The sequence below is a fragment of the Phyllobates terribilis genome, unplaced genomic scaffold (assembly GCF_046119375.1).
Source record: "Phyllobates terribilis strain yellow unplaced genomic scaffold, ASM4611937v1 Scaffold_9__5_contigs__length_417890890, whole genome shotgun sequence".
Lineage (NCBI taxonomy): Eukaryota > Metazoa > Chordata > Amphibia > Anura > Dendrobatidae > Phyllobates > Phyllobates terribilis.
In genome coordinates this window covers 78,989,862-79,006,679 of record NW_027362769.1, presented here as the reverse complement: position 1 = coordinate 79,006,679, position 16,818 = coordinate 78,989,862, and the positions used below count along the sequence as shown (strand labels likewise).

At 43.7% G+C, this 16,818-nt stretch overlaps 1 protein-coding gene across 1 annotated transcript in view; it reads right to left on the bottom strand.

Moving 5' to 3' along the window:
• Positions 1–2,487: 2,487 nt before the first annotated feature.
• VWC2L (von Willebrand factor C domain containing 2 like) overlaps positions 2,488–16,818 on the bottom strand; it is a 322,838-nt gene continuing 308,507 nt past the window's right edge. The window contains exons 4-5 of the mRNA XM_073646629.1: positions 12,069–12,135; positions 2,488–7,574 (exon numbers count right to left, since the gene is read on the bottom strand). Coding sequence (XP_073502730.1) covers positions 12,089–12,135 — 47 coding nt within the window. The 3' untranslated portion in view covers positions 2,488–7,574; positions 12,069–12,088. The remainder of the gene's footprint in view (positions 7,575–12,068; positions 12,136–16,818) is intronic.

Here is a 16,818-nt window from a genome sequence, read left to right as displayed (position 1 = left end):
GGCAGAGGAAAAGGACAGCTGCTCCTCCAATCAAGAACAGAATGCCTTCCAGAACTTGGAAACAAACTGAGTCCCCTGATCTGACACCACATCAGAGGGAACCATGTGAAGCTTCACAATCTCATTTATGAACACCTGAGCGAGTGTCTTGGCATTTGGAAGTGCAGGTAATTCAACGAAGTGAACCATTTTACTGAACCTATCTACATCCACCAAAACCACCGTTTTGTCTGCAGAAACTGTTAGGTCAGTAATAAAATCCATGGACAAGTGTGTCCATGGCCTACTAGGGATAGGTAGCAGAAGAGTACCAGACGGATGGGTATGCGAAACCTTAGAACGCGCGCAAATATTACAAGCAGATACGTGTTCAATCACATCCCGATGCAACCCCGGCCACCAAAAACGACGAGAGAGGAGGTCCGAGGTTTCATTACCACCTGGATGCCCAGCAAGCACAAAGTTATGATGTTCCTTAATTACTTTGCGGCGCAGATTAGATGGTACAAATAACCTTCCTGAAGGGCAGGAGGCAGGGGCATCCCACTGAGCCTCCAAAACCTCACCCTCCAGTTGAGGATACAGTGCCAAAATGACTACCCCTTTCTGTAATATCGGGGCAGGGTTCTCATGGTCACCACCACCAGGGAAGCTCCGGGACAAAGCATCAGTGTTGACATTTTTGACCCCTGGACGAAAAGTGACAACAAAATTGAACCTAGTAAAAAACAGGGACCATCTGACTTGCCTAGGGTTGAGACGTTTAGCTGACTGGAGATATGACAAATTCTTATGGGCAGTAATAACAGTAATAGGATGGATAGCCCCCTCCAACCAATGTCGCCATTCCTCGAATGCCAATTTGATCGCCAAAAGTTCCCTATTACCCACGTCATAATTTCTCTCAGCCAAAGACAATTTTTTTTAGAAAAGAAGGCGCATGGACACCATTTACTAGGGGACGGACCCTGAGACAACACAGCCGCAACCCCGACATCCGACGCATCAACTTTCACAATAAAGGGTTGGGAAACATCGGGTTGTCTGAGTATTAGTGCAGTGGCAAAATGATTCTTTAAGGAAGAAAAAGCCTGGAGGGAGGCCTCCGACCATTTGGAAAAATCAGACCCCTTTTTAGTCATGTCAGTAAGGGGTTTCACAATTACAGAGTAATTTTGGATGTATTTCCGGTAAAAATTAGTAAAGCCCAGAAAACGTTGTAGAGCCTTCAGGTTCTCGGGACGGTATCAATCAAGGACTGCATGGATCTTCTCCGGATCCATTCGAAAACCCGAAGATGACAACAAGTACCCCAAAAACTGCACCTCCTGAACAGAGAAAACACATGTTTCCAGTTTGGCATAAAGTTTGTAATCCCTTAATATCTGGAGAACCTGCTTAACATGCCCCTGATGTGTCTCAAAATCAGGTGAGTAAACCAAAATATCGTCCAGATAGACCACCACAAACCTCCCCATCAAATGATGGAAAATATCATTTATGAAATGCTGGAATACCGCAGGTGTATTGGTCAAACCGAACGGCATAACCAGACTCTCGAAATGCCCTTCAGGGGTATTGAACGCTGTTTTCAATTTGTCCCTTTCTCTGATTCTAACTAGATTGTAGGCTCCCCTTAAATTCAACTTGGACAATACCTTGGCTCCTACAACCTGGCTGAACAAATCAGGAATCCGAGGAAGAGGATATGGATCGCGGATGCGAATTTGATTTAATTCCCGGAAATCTAAACAGGGAAGTAGACCGCCTTCCTTTTTCTTCACAAAGAAGAACCCTGACGCCATGGGCGAAGATGAGTCTGATACGTTCCTTCTCCAGACTTTCCGCAATGAAATTCTTCATGGCTGGTCTCTCAAGGCCCGAAAAATTATACAGTCTGGACTTTGGTAGTTTAGCTCCAGGGGTCAGGTTAATAGGACAGTCATATGCACAATGAGGAGGCAAATCCTGACACTGTTATGATCTGCAACATGTACTAAGGAAAGATAGGGGAAAACTGTCCCTACTGTAAGACTAAGCTGACTCCCTACGATATAGCGAGCTGCCTGTTCCTAGCGAACAGACCTGCCTTAGTCCTTGGCTAGTCTGAACGAAGACCTATAGCATAAGGGGAGGGGTCCCTAAAAGAACTAAGGACTGGAACAAAAATGGGACACCTCCTAAACAGAGAAGTTGTTGCAGAACACAAAAAGACAAACAGACAAAAGGGTACTAGAGGTCCCAGAAGGACTAAGCGAACTGACAGAGATAGGCACCGAAGCACCTGGCTAGAAAAACAGTCAAACACTGAAGTCCAGCACAGCCAGAAGGGCGGAGCTGGAATATAAAGGCAGGTGGTCACGTGACCGCAAAACACAAGATGGAAAAAACAAACAGGAGGGTTCTAACAGACACCCCCTCTCAGAAAAAACATCCTCAAATACAGACAGAAAAGCAGGTAATATTTCCTTAGAGACAGTAGCCAGGGAAATATATAAACAGTTCTCATGGCAGTAATCTCCCTGGCTTGCCAATCCACCAACGGATTATGTTTAACAAACCAAGGAATGCCCAAAACAATAGGTGTGGGAAAATTGTCAAGGACATAGCAAGGGAATATTTCACAATGAACTGACCCCACCCTCAGTTTTACATTATGTACAATCTGAGTTAATGCTTTCTGTGCAAGTGACACTGAGTCGATGGCGAAGATGGAAATAGATGGATTCTTGTGATTCTCCAGGGAAATGTATGATGCAGAGACACCCCCTAACTGCATGGGTTCGTCCACCTCCCACTGTACTGGTTTACCCCCAGACCGCTCCCCCAGCAGAGGTACACAACCCCTACAAGAAAGCCCCGGAGAAGGTGGTCTCACCCGTCTATCCCGAAGGCATCTATCAAGACATATGGCCAACAACATGGCAGCCTCCAAGGACTGAGTGGTTTCATATACTGCCAAGGCATCTTTCAACCTTTCAGTAAGACCCCCACAAAATTGACTTCTAAGTGCTGAATCGTTCCATTTGGAAACCGTTGCACATCTACGGAATTCAGAACTGTACGTCTTCACTGACCGATTCCCCTGCTGAAGGCGACGTAGCCTAGACTCAAGGTGACTCAGGGTCATCATAGATGAGGGACATAATCTCGAAAAACCCCTCCACAGACTGGAGACACACAGAGTCCTGTAAACGCCCACGACTGAGGATCTCCCTGCAGTAGAGAGATCACAATTCCAACCTGTTGCTCCTCATTTCCGGAAGAGTAATGTCGAAGTTTAAAGTACAGTTTGCAGGCCTCCTAGAATACATAAAACTTGTCCCTACCTCCTGAAAACCTGTCTGGGAGGGCAACCTTGGGTTCAGGCTGGACAGTCTTTCCCTGGCGTTTGGAGCTGGCTAGGGAAGGGAGGGGGATGAGCGCTAGTCGATCCCCATTGACAACTAAAGACAACAAGAGGGAACAAGCAAGGGAAGATAGCTTAGCTTTTAGTCGACTTCAGAGAGATGAAGTCGACTCTCATAGCTCCAGAGAGGATGAAATAATGCACTTGCTCCGAGCCTTCACAAAGGGTAATGTGAGTATCGCCAGCACCTCCCTTTAGCAGACAGCAGATATTTATACATCCAGGGTGTTAATTAGCCAGAGGAAGTTAGCTGCTTGGTCCTAGAGAGACAGCCTCTAAGGTGTCTGTAATGCCAATGTAGAGATCTCCTGCAACCAACTGTAGGGCGACTGTCTGTCACTTCTGACACACCTGTGACAGCAGGATGACTGGGTGGACTATATACCAACAGCAGATTTTGCCTATAATAACTCCAAACACCGTTCTACATCCCAAAGTCCATTTTTTGCTAATTATGGCTTGCATCCAGAATTTATTCCAAATCTTCCATTTAATACTTCAGTTCCTGCTGTTACTGATAGACTGACAAAGTTGCAGAAAGCGCAGAGAGAACTAATTGAGCTGTTAGAGAAGACCCAAGAAGACTATAAAAAAACAGCAGATAAACATCGCAAAGCCCCTCCTATCCTTCAGGTCGATGACCAGGTTTGGCTACAAAAAAACTGAAAACAAACGTACTGTCGTCGAAATTGGGTCAAAAATTCGTAGGACCTTTTCAAATTTTTGCACAAATTAACCAAGTTGCTTTCCATTTAAAACTTCCTAACGGCCTGAAAATTTACCTTGTGTTCCATGTATCCTTGCTCAAACCGTTCAGTGAGAACCTGTTTCCAGGAAGAACTCAGCCACCTCCTCCACCAGAAATAGTCCATGGTGAAGAAAACTACATTGTGGATAAAATTCTGGACTCTAGAAGATTTATAGGAAGATTGTAGTGTTTGGTGCAATGGAAGGGTTACGGACCAGAAAATAATTCCTGGGAACTGGAGTGCAATGTCCATGCACCCAGGCTTACAAAATACTTTAATTAGAAACATCCAGAGAAGCCAGTACCTGAGATGTCCAGAGGCCATCCTGGAAGGAGGGGACTACTCTCTGGACTCGAACCCAGCAGCTCTTGTGCACTAAGCGGCAGCTCTTCCCATTGAGCTATTCAGCTTGCTGGACAGTTCCTGGCTAATTTAGATTCAAATACCTGTATTGTTTCTGAGTAGCTCCACCCTATGTTGTTCCTGACTGACTTCATCCTGATTGAACACCCTATTTAAACCTGGCCTGGCACCTCCTTCCTTGCGAGATTATTGAGCTCCCAGCCTCTAGTCAAGCTCTCACTTCTGCTTCATTCAAGATTATACTACTTTCCTGTGTACCGATTCCTGGCTTCCCTGACTATGCTACTAGCTAAACCCTTCAAGATTATACTGCTTTCCTGTGTACCGATTCCTGGCTTCCCTGACTATGCTACTAGCTAAACCCTTCAAGATTATACTGCTTTCCTGTGTACCGATTCCTGGATTCCCTGACTACGCTACCTACCGCTGCTGCCCCTAGTGGTTGCAATATCACTACTCTAACCCAGGTGGGTTCCTAACAAAGCGGTTGGAGGAACCAAATTCTTATGATCTTAAAGGTGATGGGCATAGTTTATAAGCGAAAAAAATGGTGACAGGTTCCTTTTAAGCGCCATCCCAGCAGCTCCACTAAAGTCTTGAGCTCTATATAGGACAGACGTTATTGTCTAGATATGTGATCAGTGATGTGTGAAGGGGAATGGCTGACTAGTTTATTTTAATAGCTAAGCCAGCCCCCTTCTCATTAAACTTGATGTGGAGAAGTTATTGAAATGAGCCAGTCAGCCCCTTCTTATTTCTCACTAGATAGTAACGCTCTCCTGTGTAAAAGCCAATGTAGAAGCGGAGCTGCCGGGATGGTAAGATATGTGCTGTAACCGGGGCGCACATACTAGTATAAAGTATATTAGTAGCTGTCATTACATATTTCAAACAGAGGAGAATATTCTGTTTTTCGATATGCAACCTCTTAAACTTAAAAGGGACTGGCTAGACTGGATACATTGTAAAACAACATGCTCAAAACGCGTGTATGCCACTTTGCCATTGAATTTATTGGAGAAATATAACAAGAAACATGCTCAAAAATACAAAAACTATGCAAACATATTGCACACTTTGTGGTAGAATTATCAGAACTGGCACAAGGGAGAAATAGAGGAGCTGTTAACAGATTGGTCATCATACTCCACCTCTCCATTGCATCAATTTTGATAAATGTCCCCTTATATGTTTTGTTACACTTCAGTAAAACACACATGGATTTATTAATCTCTAACTGTGATGTAATTTGCTATTTCATCATTTTGCCTGCCATTTGAGCTCGAGACCAGATATTAGGTAGAAAGAATTTCAATTCCAAGGTGAACCTTTTATGTGTGTAGTATATTATTAGTACTCATTATCACTAGCACATTATTAGCAAAAACTACAACTAATTTCCTTATTACAGAAATATGGCCTTCAGGATTATGTGCAAATAGGGAGAATGATAGGAATATTAAGTAGGTCATGGATTTTCTGCTGGTAGCTTCTGCTTCCATTAAATGGAAGTAATAATACACGTATTGTATTTTGTTTTCGTAAACACCACTTACAGGGTTTGATACGAGAGATATGTAAGTGTATGAGACTAATTCTAGGAGCCATCTGTAGAGTTCTGTGAAATAGTGGGACTCGAGAATTTACTAATGGAACGTCATGTTCCAGCCTAGACATTGGCCTTCTTCCAAGATGTTACTAAGATCACAATGTTTTTATGAAATACTCAGCATGCCTTATAAATGTGAACACATTTTGATAATGAGAATACATAAAATATTTTCAGAATAATAGCTGTAAACTTTATACTAAAATAGAGCTGAAAACAAGGCAAATAACTTCTATCATTTTGTTTCCTCACTAATTTCAAGAGCTTACTCCTTAGTAGAGATGAGCGAATCAATGTATAATTAATCGGATTCATTATTAATGTCCCAAAAAAAATTGTATTCGATTTGCACAAATTCTGAGGGCCGGGAGTGGGTTAAAAAAGAAAATAAAAAAAATCTCATTCTCACCCATACTCAGCCCCCCAACATACTTCTCATGGGGTCGGTCCTCTGATTGCCACCTCTGTCTTCAGTCATCTTTTTTTTGGGGCCTCTGACACTTGTGTTGTTCACTAGGCCCCACACCATTTCTTCCCCCATGTGATCGTGTGGGGCCTAGAAAGACAAAAAGACAGAGGATAGAAGAGAGAGAAGCTGATCAAAGGTGTAGTAGGAGACTTATGTTGTGGGCCAAGGAGAGGTGAGTATGAGTTTCTTTATTCTTGGCACAACTTCCAAACTGATTCAGTTCTCAATGAATATATTTGATGCGTCTTCAGTCCAAATTTGAGAAAATTTGATTAATTAGAACTTTGGCAGATTCTCTCCTCTCTGGTTCTTAATCACTATTACTGCTGAGGCTTTGTTACATTGTATCATGTTAAGAAATCTTATGACCTAATCACACCAGTGGTGCACATCTCGCCTACCCCGTAGCCAAGCTCCTTGCTCTTATTCACTTTGTACCAAAGAGGACTCCTGATACATCTGTCTTAATAAACTCATAAAGAAACAACGAGACTGGCATAGCCTATCGGCATTGTGCTGCTCCACTGTTACTCCTGAATATTTGTGAATAAATTGCCAATTAACTTTCCCGTCGTTGACACTGTCAGCACTTATTAGACAATACCCATTTGTGACCTTCAATTGGTAGCAGCGATCTTTATTTCCTTCTTAATTAATGCACTCCAGGGTTATTTCTTCTTGTCTCATGTGAGGTTGATAGGACTCATTCCGTCCTCTCAAGTCATGGCAAGATTTTATTCATTTTTTGTGAGCACATAGCCTGACTAATATGTACTGAGTTTGCACTATGGACTTTCTTTTCCAAAACGATGACCTTAGAGTTTGGCAGACTTTAGTCAAGATAGTTCACGTCTTGTCCAGATTTTGAAAATCTATTCCAGTTTGAAGTTCTCCTGAAGAAATTTGAGATCTTGCTTTGTCCATGGTCCTGCTTTGGGAGCTGCCAACATCAAACCCAACATTCACATCAAGGACCTGAAGAGATATGAAAAAACATTCTTAGTTAAAGAAAATGTTAATTTAATAAAGCACAAAGACTTTCAGAAATAGTCATGTCTTGTTTTATAGCCAAAGACATTATGTTCTACAACACTAACAAGGTTAGAGCCTCCAAGAATCGGACTGGAAAGCTTGTTTTTGCTGCTCTTTGGTTAGATTAGCCTTCAACATCCGATTGATGCCAACCTATGGGTGGGACTCTAGGCAACTGAAAGATTGATGCTAAATATTATACCACTTTGGCTCCTGTAGGCATTTCTCAGCTTTTTTTTAAGGGAGCATGGTAAGGCTTCATCATTACATCACTTCTTTAGTAAAAGGAAGGAAACCCAAAATTAAGTGATCACTATACCCACTTTAAAAGTACTGAACTGGAGATTTGGCTATGGTTTTTTATAAGATGTACTGCATTCTTTGGCATACTTGAAAGAAATGTTCCAGACTGTTAGCATGGGATCAATAACCACTTATTCTGGATTATGAATGCTTTAAGATTTTGTGAACTGTTTTTGAGCTTTTAATGGGAGTAAATCATACCCTTTATTCTATGTTCAGTGATGTAGCATTTTACTGTATGCAGTTTACAGAACTTTTGAATTTTAATATAACATTTTGTAACCAGAAGTTTTCTGAATTAGAGCTCCTATACATTTTTCAGCTTATCGGAATCACAGTTAACAATGCACAAACTATCTGTGCATAAGACATAAGGTCTGAATGCAGATAAATATATTATACTTTTTCTATAACCTTACAATGTTGCACAATATTTTATACCCCAGCGCGAATCAATGTAATTGTAGTGTATTTGGTGAATTCAGCCGCATTTAAACAGTAAATATACTGTACATGTACTGCATTTCTGTTGTATACTTAGTGGTACTGTGTATTTCTCAGAAACAAGAACGGCATTTTTTATTGGAAATGGAAAAGTGTAGGATTTACTGATGACATTGAAATGATTTTGATACCCATAGTATGGGTATAGGCTTTGACTGCTGTCTCAAGAGCTAAATATTTCAGCTATAAAAAAATAATAGATTCTGTTTGATGTAGTGAGTAGTGAGATAATACTGCACGAGGCAATCACAAATTTAACTCTGCAAGATGAGCAAGAGCCAGAATTATATGCAGTTTAAAGGGGCTGTCTCAACTTCTTAAATTAGTAAATTTGCAATGTACTCATAGAAACATTCTATTAAAAATCTTCTCTGTTCACAAATATAAAGGGATTTTTAATTCTTTTGTGTGCAGCTCATTGCCTAGGTTACTGGCCATCTCTGCAGTCTATCAGTCTGGACTGTTTCCTAGGCAAGGTGTACGTGATTGCAAGCTCTTTGCAATACAGCTTGCAAGTGCAACTCTGAAGTTGCCCAGATCACTGGATGTGGACAATTAAAGAGCAGTTATGCTTCTTCAATGCTGCATAGGCAATGCTGTGCGAGGGCACAGTATAAGAGAGACAATGTGCAGGGGGAAGTGTTGATGGTGGTACAGTATAGAGAGGGGGCAGTATATGTGGACAGAGACAGCATTAGGGGGACACTGAAGTTTGGGACAGTATGCACAGGCAGTGTGTGGGCACAGTATGATGGGGGCAGCATGGGTGGGAACACTATGGAGGAGGCAACGTGAAAGGAAACTGGAGAAGGGGTAACGTGAAGTTGGAACCGTGTAGTGGATGTAGTTCATAACGGAGGACAGTCTGTCAGTTAAATCTCATAAGGGAGGACAGTGTGGTGCTTATAGTTCATAATGCAGATAGCGTCAACATCATATTGGGATATGCTGGAGTAAGGAAGTCTGCAGAGACTAGCTGTGTATGTGAAAAGTTATCTTGGCTTCTGGACCAAATAGAGGCAAAAGGAATGAGAATGAAGACTCCAATCAGAGAGAAGTCTCCTATAAGTTACCTGGGTGGAAATGTTTATTTGTGATACCGACTGCGTATAATCAATACTGTGGTTCCTGTATGGTCCACAGTGTGATGATAGCTGGAAACAACAACTCCCATTATCTCCTTACCATTGTAAGGACATACTGAGAGTCGTAGGTTCATGCTATACAAGAATATATGAAGGCGACTGACCTGACATTGCAATTGATCACTGTATTAAGCTTTATTCTATATTCATGTACTAATTGTGATTCTGGTGCTGTGCTCATGTACTTGTGGTTCTTGTGCTATATTAACTTACTGATGGTGGTTCTGGTGATGTACTCATGTGCTGATGTTAGTACTAGTGCTGTATTTCTGTACTGATGATTGTTCTAGAGCTGTGTTGCTGAAATGATAATGGTTTTGGCGCTGTAGTCATGTACTGATGATGGTTCTGGTGCTGTATTCCTGAATTATTTATAGTTCTGATACTGTATTGCTGTACTGATGATAGTTCTGATGCTTTATTCATGTACTGATGGTGATTCTGGTGTATTGTTAATGTAGTGATGGTGTTTTGTTAATGTAGTGATGGTGTTTCTGGTGATGTATTTATATATTGATATTGGTTCTGGTAATGTACTAATGGTTGTTCTAGTGAGACTTCTACCTTGGTGTGCTGTGTAATTTGTGTAGAGATTTTAATCTTATGAAATACTTGTATAACACCTTCTGCAGTATCAATACTCAAAGAGATATCACTTTGTGTTACATAGGACTTCAAGAAAATGTGCCTTCAATTTTGGCTAATAAAAAAGGGACGTTTAACTGGCTGCAGTCTGCAGAAAGACACATTGGAGCGTGATTTCCCTCACGCAAAAAAGATGCCTGTTTTTCAAAATTAAATTTTCACCCATGACGCTACCTAAGATCCTTGTCTTAAAACTCAGCCTTGGTAAAACTGCAGAGGCAGTCAGAGTGTAGAACGGTGTTCGCTCCACATGCGGTCATGCAGGCTATGTTACACAGTTGGTATAGGTTTCTAATAGCAGCATCCTGAGCTAAATCCTGAACACTGCTCTTAACTATTTAGATGCCACTGTCAGTTTGACAGTGTCCTTTAAGTGGAGTGATCACCATTGCAAACATTCACCATCTCTCATCGGCCCCCCGTGACGCAATCACGGTGTATCGGTGGGTTGCAATGGCATGCTGGGGCATGCCTAAGTGGCTACTTGGTCTTCAGTACAGCCTCTGATGGTGAGGATAGGTTTGGGCTGCAGGGTAGCCACCAGGTGCCAATCCAGGGCAGTGCCCAGACCTGCAGCAGCTGAACAATGGGTCAAGGCAGGATACGTGTTACAGAGGGCACAGGCAGAGACATTGTTACAGTCCGAGGTCAGGGCAGGCATCACAGGTTCAGAATACAAAACCGAGGTCAGAAAGAATGGGTATACAAGCTTGGTCGGTAACTGGAGAGATAAACACCTTGACTGGAACTAGATGCAAACTGGAACCAAAGCAAAAATGAGTACACCCCAATGAAAGTCTTAGGCTATGTGCCCACGATGCAGAAATGCTCTGGATTTTTCCTGAGCGTTTTTGCATCTCCCTGGCAGAAAAAACGCATGCGAATTGTACATGCATTTTTCCTACCAGGGACATGCGGATGTGAAGCGTTCTTCACATGCATTTCCGCATGCGGGTTGACAAGCGCTTTCCAAGTGATTTTAGCATCACTTGGAAAGTGCTTGACAACTTGGTCACAACCGGCATGGATTTTACATAGTGTGACCAAGTTAGTTAAAAAAAAGAATAAACATGGTAAAAAAAAAAAACATTATACTCACCTTCCGATGTCCCCCGGTCTCCTTCTCTGGTCTTCCCGATGTCTTGCGGTGGTGTAAAAGGACCTTCCATGGCGTCATTTAGTCATGTGACGGGTCACTCGACCGCCGACGTCAGCAGTCGCGTGACCTGTCACATGACTGAATGATGTCATGAAAGGTCCTTTTATTCCATCGTGAGCCACCGGGGAGCCAAGACAAACCGGATAGAAGACCGCGGACCATCAGAAGGTGAGTATAAGGTGTTTTTTTATTTAATTTATTATTTTTTTTTTTTACAGGTACTATGATACCTGGGTCTGGAGGAAAGTCTCCGCTTCTCCAGACCCGGGTATCATCCGCACATTGAATTGCTTAATATCCGCATGTAGTCATGTGAATATTAAGCGATTCAATGCAAGTCAATGGTGGCGAAAACACTGCGATTACGCAAAATAATTGGTAGTGCTGCGGATTTTTCTGGAATGATAATCCGCAGCGGAAATTTCCGCAGCATGTGCACAGCACATGCGGATTATCATTGGGGAACATAGCAGACCTTCTACCAAGCGTTTTTTAAGCGTTTCTGAAGCGGAATTGCCGCTGCGGAAACACAAAAAATGCATAGTGGGCACACAGCCCTAGGAGCAAAGCTAAAATTTAGATCACAAAATTCTATTAAACAAGAATTCAACCACAGGTAAACTAATTATTCATAAAACCAGTGTCAAGTAGACAGTTGACAATAAAAGAACGATACTTAACAAAGAAAACCCCTTCCCATTTCATGCTGTCAGCAATGGCACCACATGGAAGAGAGATGTCACAAGACCTGAGAAAGAAAATAATATTTTTACACAAGAAAGGTGAAACCTGCAATAAGTTCAATCAAGCTTTACTTGTCAGACAGAATACTGTAGCAAAAGTGATACAAAATTTTAACAAAGATGGAGCAAAATCCATCTCACAGATACTGTATGTCCAAGCCGACCAATGAAGTTAACACTTAAACAGGAGCGTCTTCTGATGAGAAAGGTTAAAGAAAATCGACACTGCAGATAGCTAAAGTAGAAAACCAAACTGGGGTGAGTATTTCCCATGACACAAAATGGAATGCACAGAGAGGAATGCCATGTATGGGTGTTGTCCACGAAGAAAGCCTCTCCTAAAGGCCATTTACAAAAAATCAGTCTAAAATTTGTCAGGGCCCATGCATTAAAATATGAAGACTACTGGGACTCTGTAGTGATGAAAAAAGATAAAGGTTTCTGGAGCTGATGGCTTCAAAACTGTATGGCGTTGAAACGGTGAAGAGAACAAAGAAAAATGTATGGTGCCTACAGTGAAACATGGTGGTGGCAGTGTCCTTATGTGGGGCAACATGAGTGCTCCTGATATTGGGGACCTACATTTCATTTATAGTATAGTGAATTCACAGTTGTAGTGCTCTATATTGAAAGAAAAGATGTCCCATCACTCCGTGCCCTTGGTAGATGTGAACTTTTCCAACATGGCAATGATCCAAAACACATATCTAAGGCCACTGTTGCATTTCTGAAGAACAGGGTGAAAGTGATTCAGTGGCCAAGTACATTGTGTCTCCTGATCCGAACCCAATCTAAACACCTATGGGGAATTCTGAAAGGACAAGTTGAGCATCACTGTCCATCCAGTATCCAGGCTCTAGAAGAGATCGTTTTTGAAGAATAGAAATAGAAAGACGTTGCAATATGTTGCCAACTTGTTCATTCCATGCATAGGAGACTTGGTGCTGACCTTAAACATCATGGAGGTCATACAAAATACTATATATAGTATTTTATGTGGGGTGCATTCATTTTTGCGTCAACTATTTTGTTTAAAACTGAAGATTTTTTAATGGATATTATATTACTCAACTTACTTTTGTGTTATGGGCTAAAAAAATGTTATAAGAAATTCAGTCTTGTCAAAATTTTGGAATTTATTCTTGTGTTCAGTGAGAGATTGACTAAAATCTTACTTTTCAAAGGTGTTGTACTCATTTATACTGAGCAATGTACTTATCAGTAGAGTCATAATAATACCTATAATATGATGCATCTGACGCACTTCAGAACTTTAAAGTACACCCATAGCATGCTCCAAAATCACAACCAATGGCAGCATCAACAAATGCTTTCAATGGGAATAAATAAGTGTCTGTTGTTGTAGAATAAAAGCGCCACAAAAATGTTTTAACCCATTGATAACTGCAGTGTTATGCTGCAATCATTACTTTGTGCGACTTTTCACAATGGAGTAAGTGAATGCTATGTGCAGCAGAGAAGATTTTAATGTCAGATCAACATAACAGGTGGTCTTTAAAGGAATAAGTATAACACTTTATATATTTATCCTCATGCGCCTTACATTAGGAATAAGGAACAGCTATAAAGAGTAATGAGTACGGTAATGGTTTTGTTTTCTTTTGAGTATTGAATTATTTAAAAGGATGTAACAAGCGGCGGTTGCATGGCAGTTTGGTAGGCTGTCCTGATTACAGCTTGCTCACGGTGCTTGTGGATGACTTGACAAATCTTGAAGAAAGTCATCCTGGTAAACAACAGGATGATTGCAGGGTCTGCACACCCCAGGGCTATTCATTTATCTCACGGTCCTTTTCAGTAGAACTGAAAACGATATGACTGAACAGAAGGTAAACGCACGCAGGGGTGGATTAAGAGTAGCAAGGGCCCCGGGCAGTTTAGACGGCAAGGGCCCCCCCGCACACACACACACCTGATGTATCACATGACTTGTCACATGATCCCCCTTTAATAGATCATGTGATAGTTCATGTGAAATTAATTCTGCACAATATTAATATATTAATTATAATTAATTTTTTATATTAATTGTATGACTTAATAGTGAGCACAATTAAGTATGCTGACATCCCCCTATGTATGTAGGGTCTCATACTGTATAATATGAGCTTTCACATAATCCTCCTATACGCAGCAGGAGGCCGCACGGCGCCCTCCCCCAGATACAGCAGGAGGCCGCACGGCGCCCTCCCCCAGATACAGCAGGAGGCCGCACGGCGCCCTCCCCCAGAAACAGCAGGAGGCCGCACGGCGCCCTCCCCCAGATACAGCAGGAGGCCGCACGGCGCCCTCCCCCAGATACAACAGGAGGCCGCACGGCGCCCTCCCCCACATACAGCAGGAGGCCGCACGGCGCCCTCCCCCACATACAGCAGGAGGCCGCACGGCGCCCTCCCCCACATACAGCAGGAGGCCGCACGGCGCCCTCCCCCACATACAGCAGGAGGCCGCACGGCGCCCTCCCCCACATACAGCAGGAGGCCGCACGGCGCCCCTCCCCAGATACAGCAGGAGGCCGCACGGCGCCCCCCCCCCAGATACAGCAGGAGGCCGCACGGCGCCCCCCTCAGATACAGCCAGTGGCCGCACGGCGCCCCCCTCAGATACAGCCAGTGGCCGCACGGCGCCCCCCTCAGATACAGCCAGTGGCCGCACGGCGCCCCCCCCAGATACAGCCAGAGGCCGCAAGACGCCCCCCCGCCAGATACAGCCAGAGGCCGCACAGCACCCCCCCCCTCAGATACAGCCAGAGGCACCCCCCCAGATACAGCCAGAGGACGCACGGCGCCCCCCCCCAGATACAGCCAGAGGACGCACGGCGCCCCCCCCCCAGATACAGCCAGAGGACGCACGGCGCCCCCCCCCCAGATACAGCCAGAGGACGCACGGCGCCCCCCCCCAGATACAGCCGGAGGACGCACGGTGGCCCCCCCCCCCAGATACAGCCGGAGGACGCACGGTGCCCCCCCCCAGATACAGCAGGAGGCCGCACACACACAAACAAATATATACAGACATATACAAAGACAAATACATATACGCATAGGCTGCGTGCCCACTGTGCGTTTTACAAGCGTTTTTGCCACCGAATTTCCGCAGCGAAAACGCTGAAAAAATGCTTGGTAATACGTGCCCCATGGTCCCCAATGATAATCCGCATGCGCTGTGCATATGCTGCGGAAATTTCCAATGCGGATTATCATTGAGGAAAAAAACGCAGCATGTCCATTAATTTTGCGGACACGCAGAGTAATTGCCGCCATTGGCTTGCATTGAATCGCTTAATATCCACATGACTACATGTGCACATGCGGATATTAAGCGATTCAATGTCCGGATGGTACCCGGGTTTTGAGAAGAGGAGACTCTCATCCAGACCCGGGTACCATAGTACCTGTAAAAAAAAGAATTTAAAATAAAAAAAATAAAGATTATACTCACCTTCCGATGGCCCCCGGTCTCCTCAGCGATACGTCCGGTCTGTTGTATGCATCGCGGTGGTGTGAAAGGACCTGCCATGACGTCATTTAGTCATGTGACAGGTCACACGACAGCTGACCGGCTGTCGCGTGACCTGTCACATGACTAAATGACGTCATGAAAGGTCCTTTCACACCACCGTGAGCCGCCCAACACACCGGACGCATCGCTGAGGAGACAGGGGGTCATCGGAAGGCAAGTATAATCTTTATTTTTTACCATTCTTATTCTTTTTTTTAACTATTACTTGGTCACACTATATATGCCGGCTGCATGGGTTTATATAGTGTGAACAAGTTGTCAAGCACTTTTCCAAGTGATGCTAAAATCGCTTGGAAAAGCGCTTGATAACCCGCATGCGGAAATGCATGCAAAAACGCTTGACAAACGCTTCTACCTGGCGGGAAAAACGCATGTAAAATCCACATGCGTTTTACCTGCCAGGAAGAAGCGGAAAAATATTCAGCATTTCTGCATCGTGGGCACATAGCCATAAACACATTTGAAACACAAAAATACATATAAACAGACATATCACACAATGATATCTGCGCACACTGACACATCACTCACCGTCCCCCTGCTCGGCTCCAGTCGTCCAGCTCCTCTATGGTGGTAAGAAGTAGTGCAGGGAACACTGCATGACGTCATGCTAGCAGACACTGCCGCGCACAGGGCCGTGTCTTCTAGCTCTGATGCACGATATGCAGATATGCGCACAGACACATGCACACGTACTTATCTTATAAACACATAAAACTGTCCTGTCCAGCAGCTCCTCAGGCATGTCTCAGTGCAGGGCTGCCGGCATGTCACAGACATGGCCCTGGACCATCAGAGGGGCCCACTCGCCGTTGGGGCCTGGGCTGCTTCTACAGCATCTGTGTAGGACCTCTGGTGCTGCTTGATTGCCGGCACTTCACCTGACATGGCCAGCGGTCCTGCACAGAGGAAGCAGCCCGGGCCACGACAGCGAGTGAGCCCCTCTGATGGTCCACAAATACATAGATATAGATACATACACACACACATATATACATACATACATATATATATATATATCTATAACACACACACACTGCACATGGACTTACCCTTTCTGTACATGATGCAGGTTCTTCCAACTTCTCTGTGGGGCAGCCTCCCCTCCTCTTGGGGCCCGACTGCAGAGCTCTGGTGTAATTGCA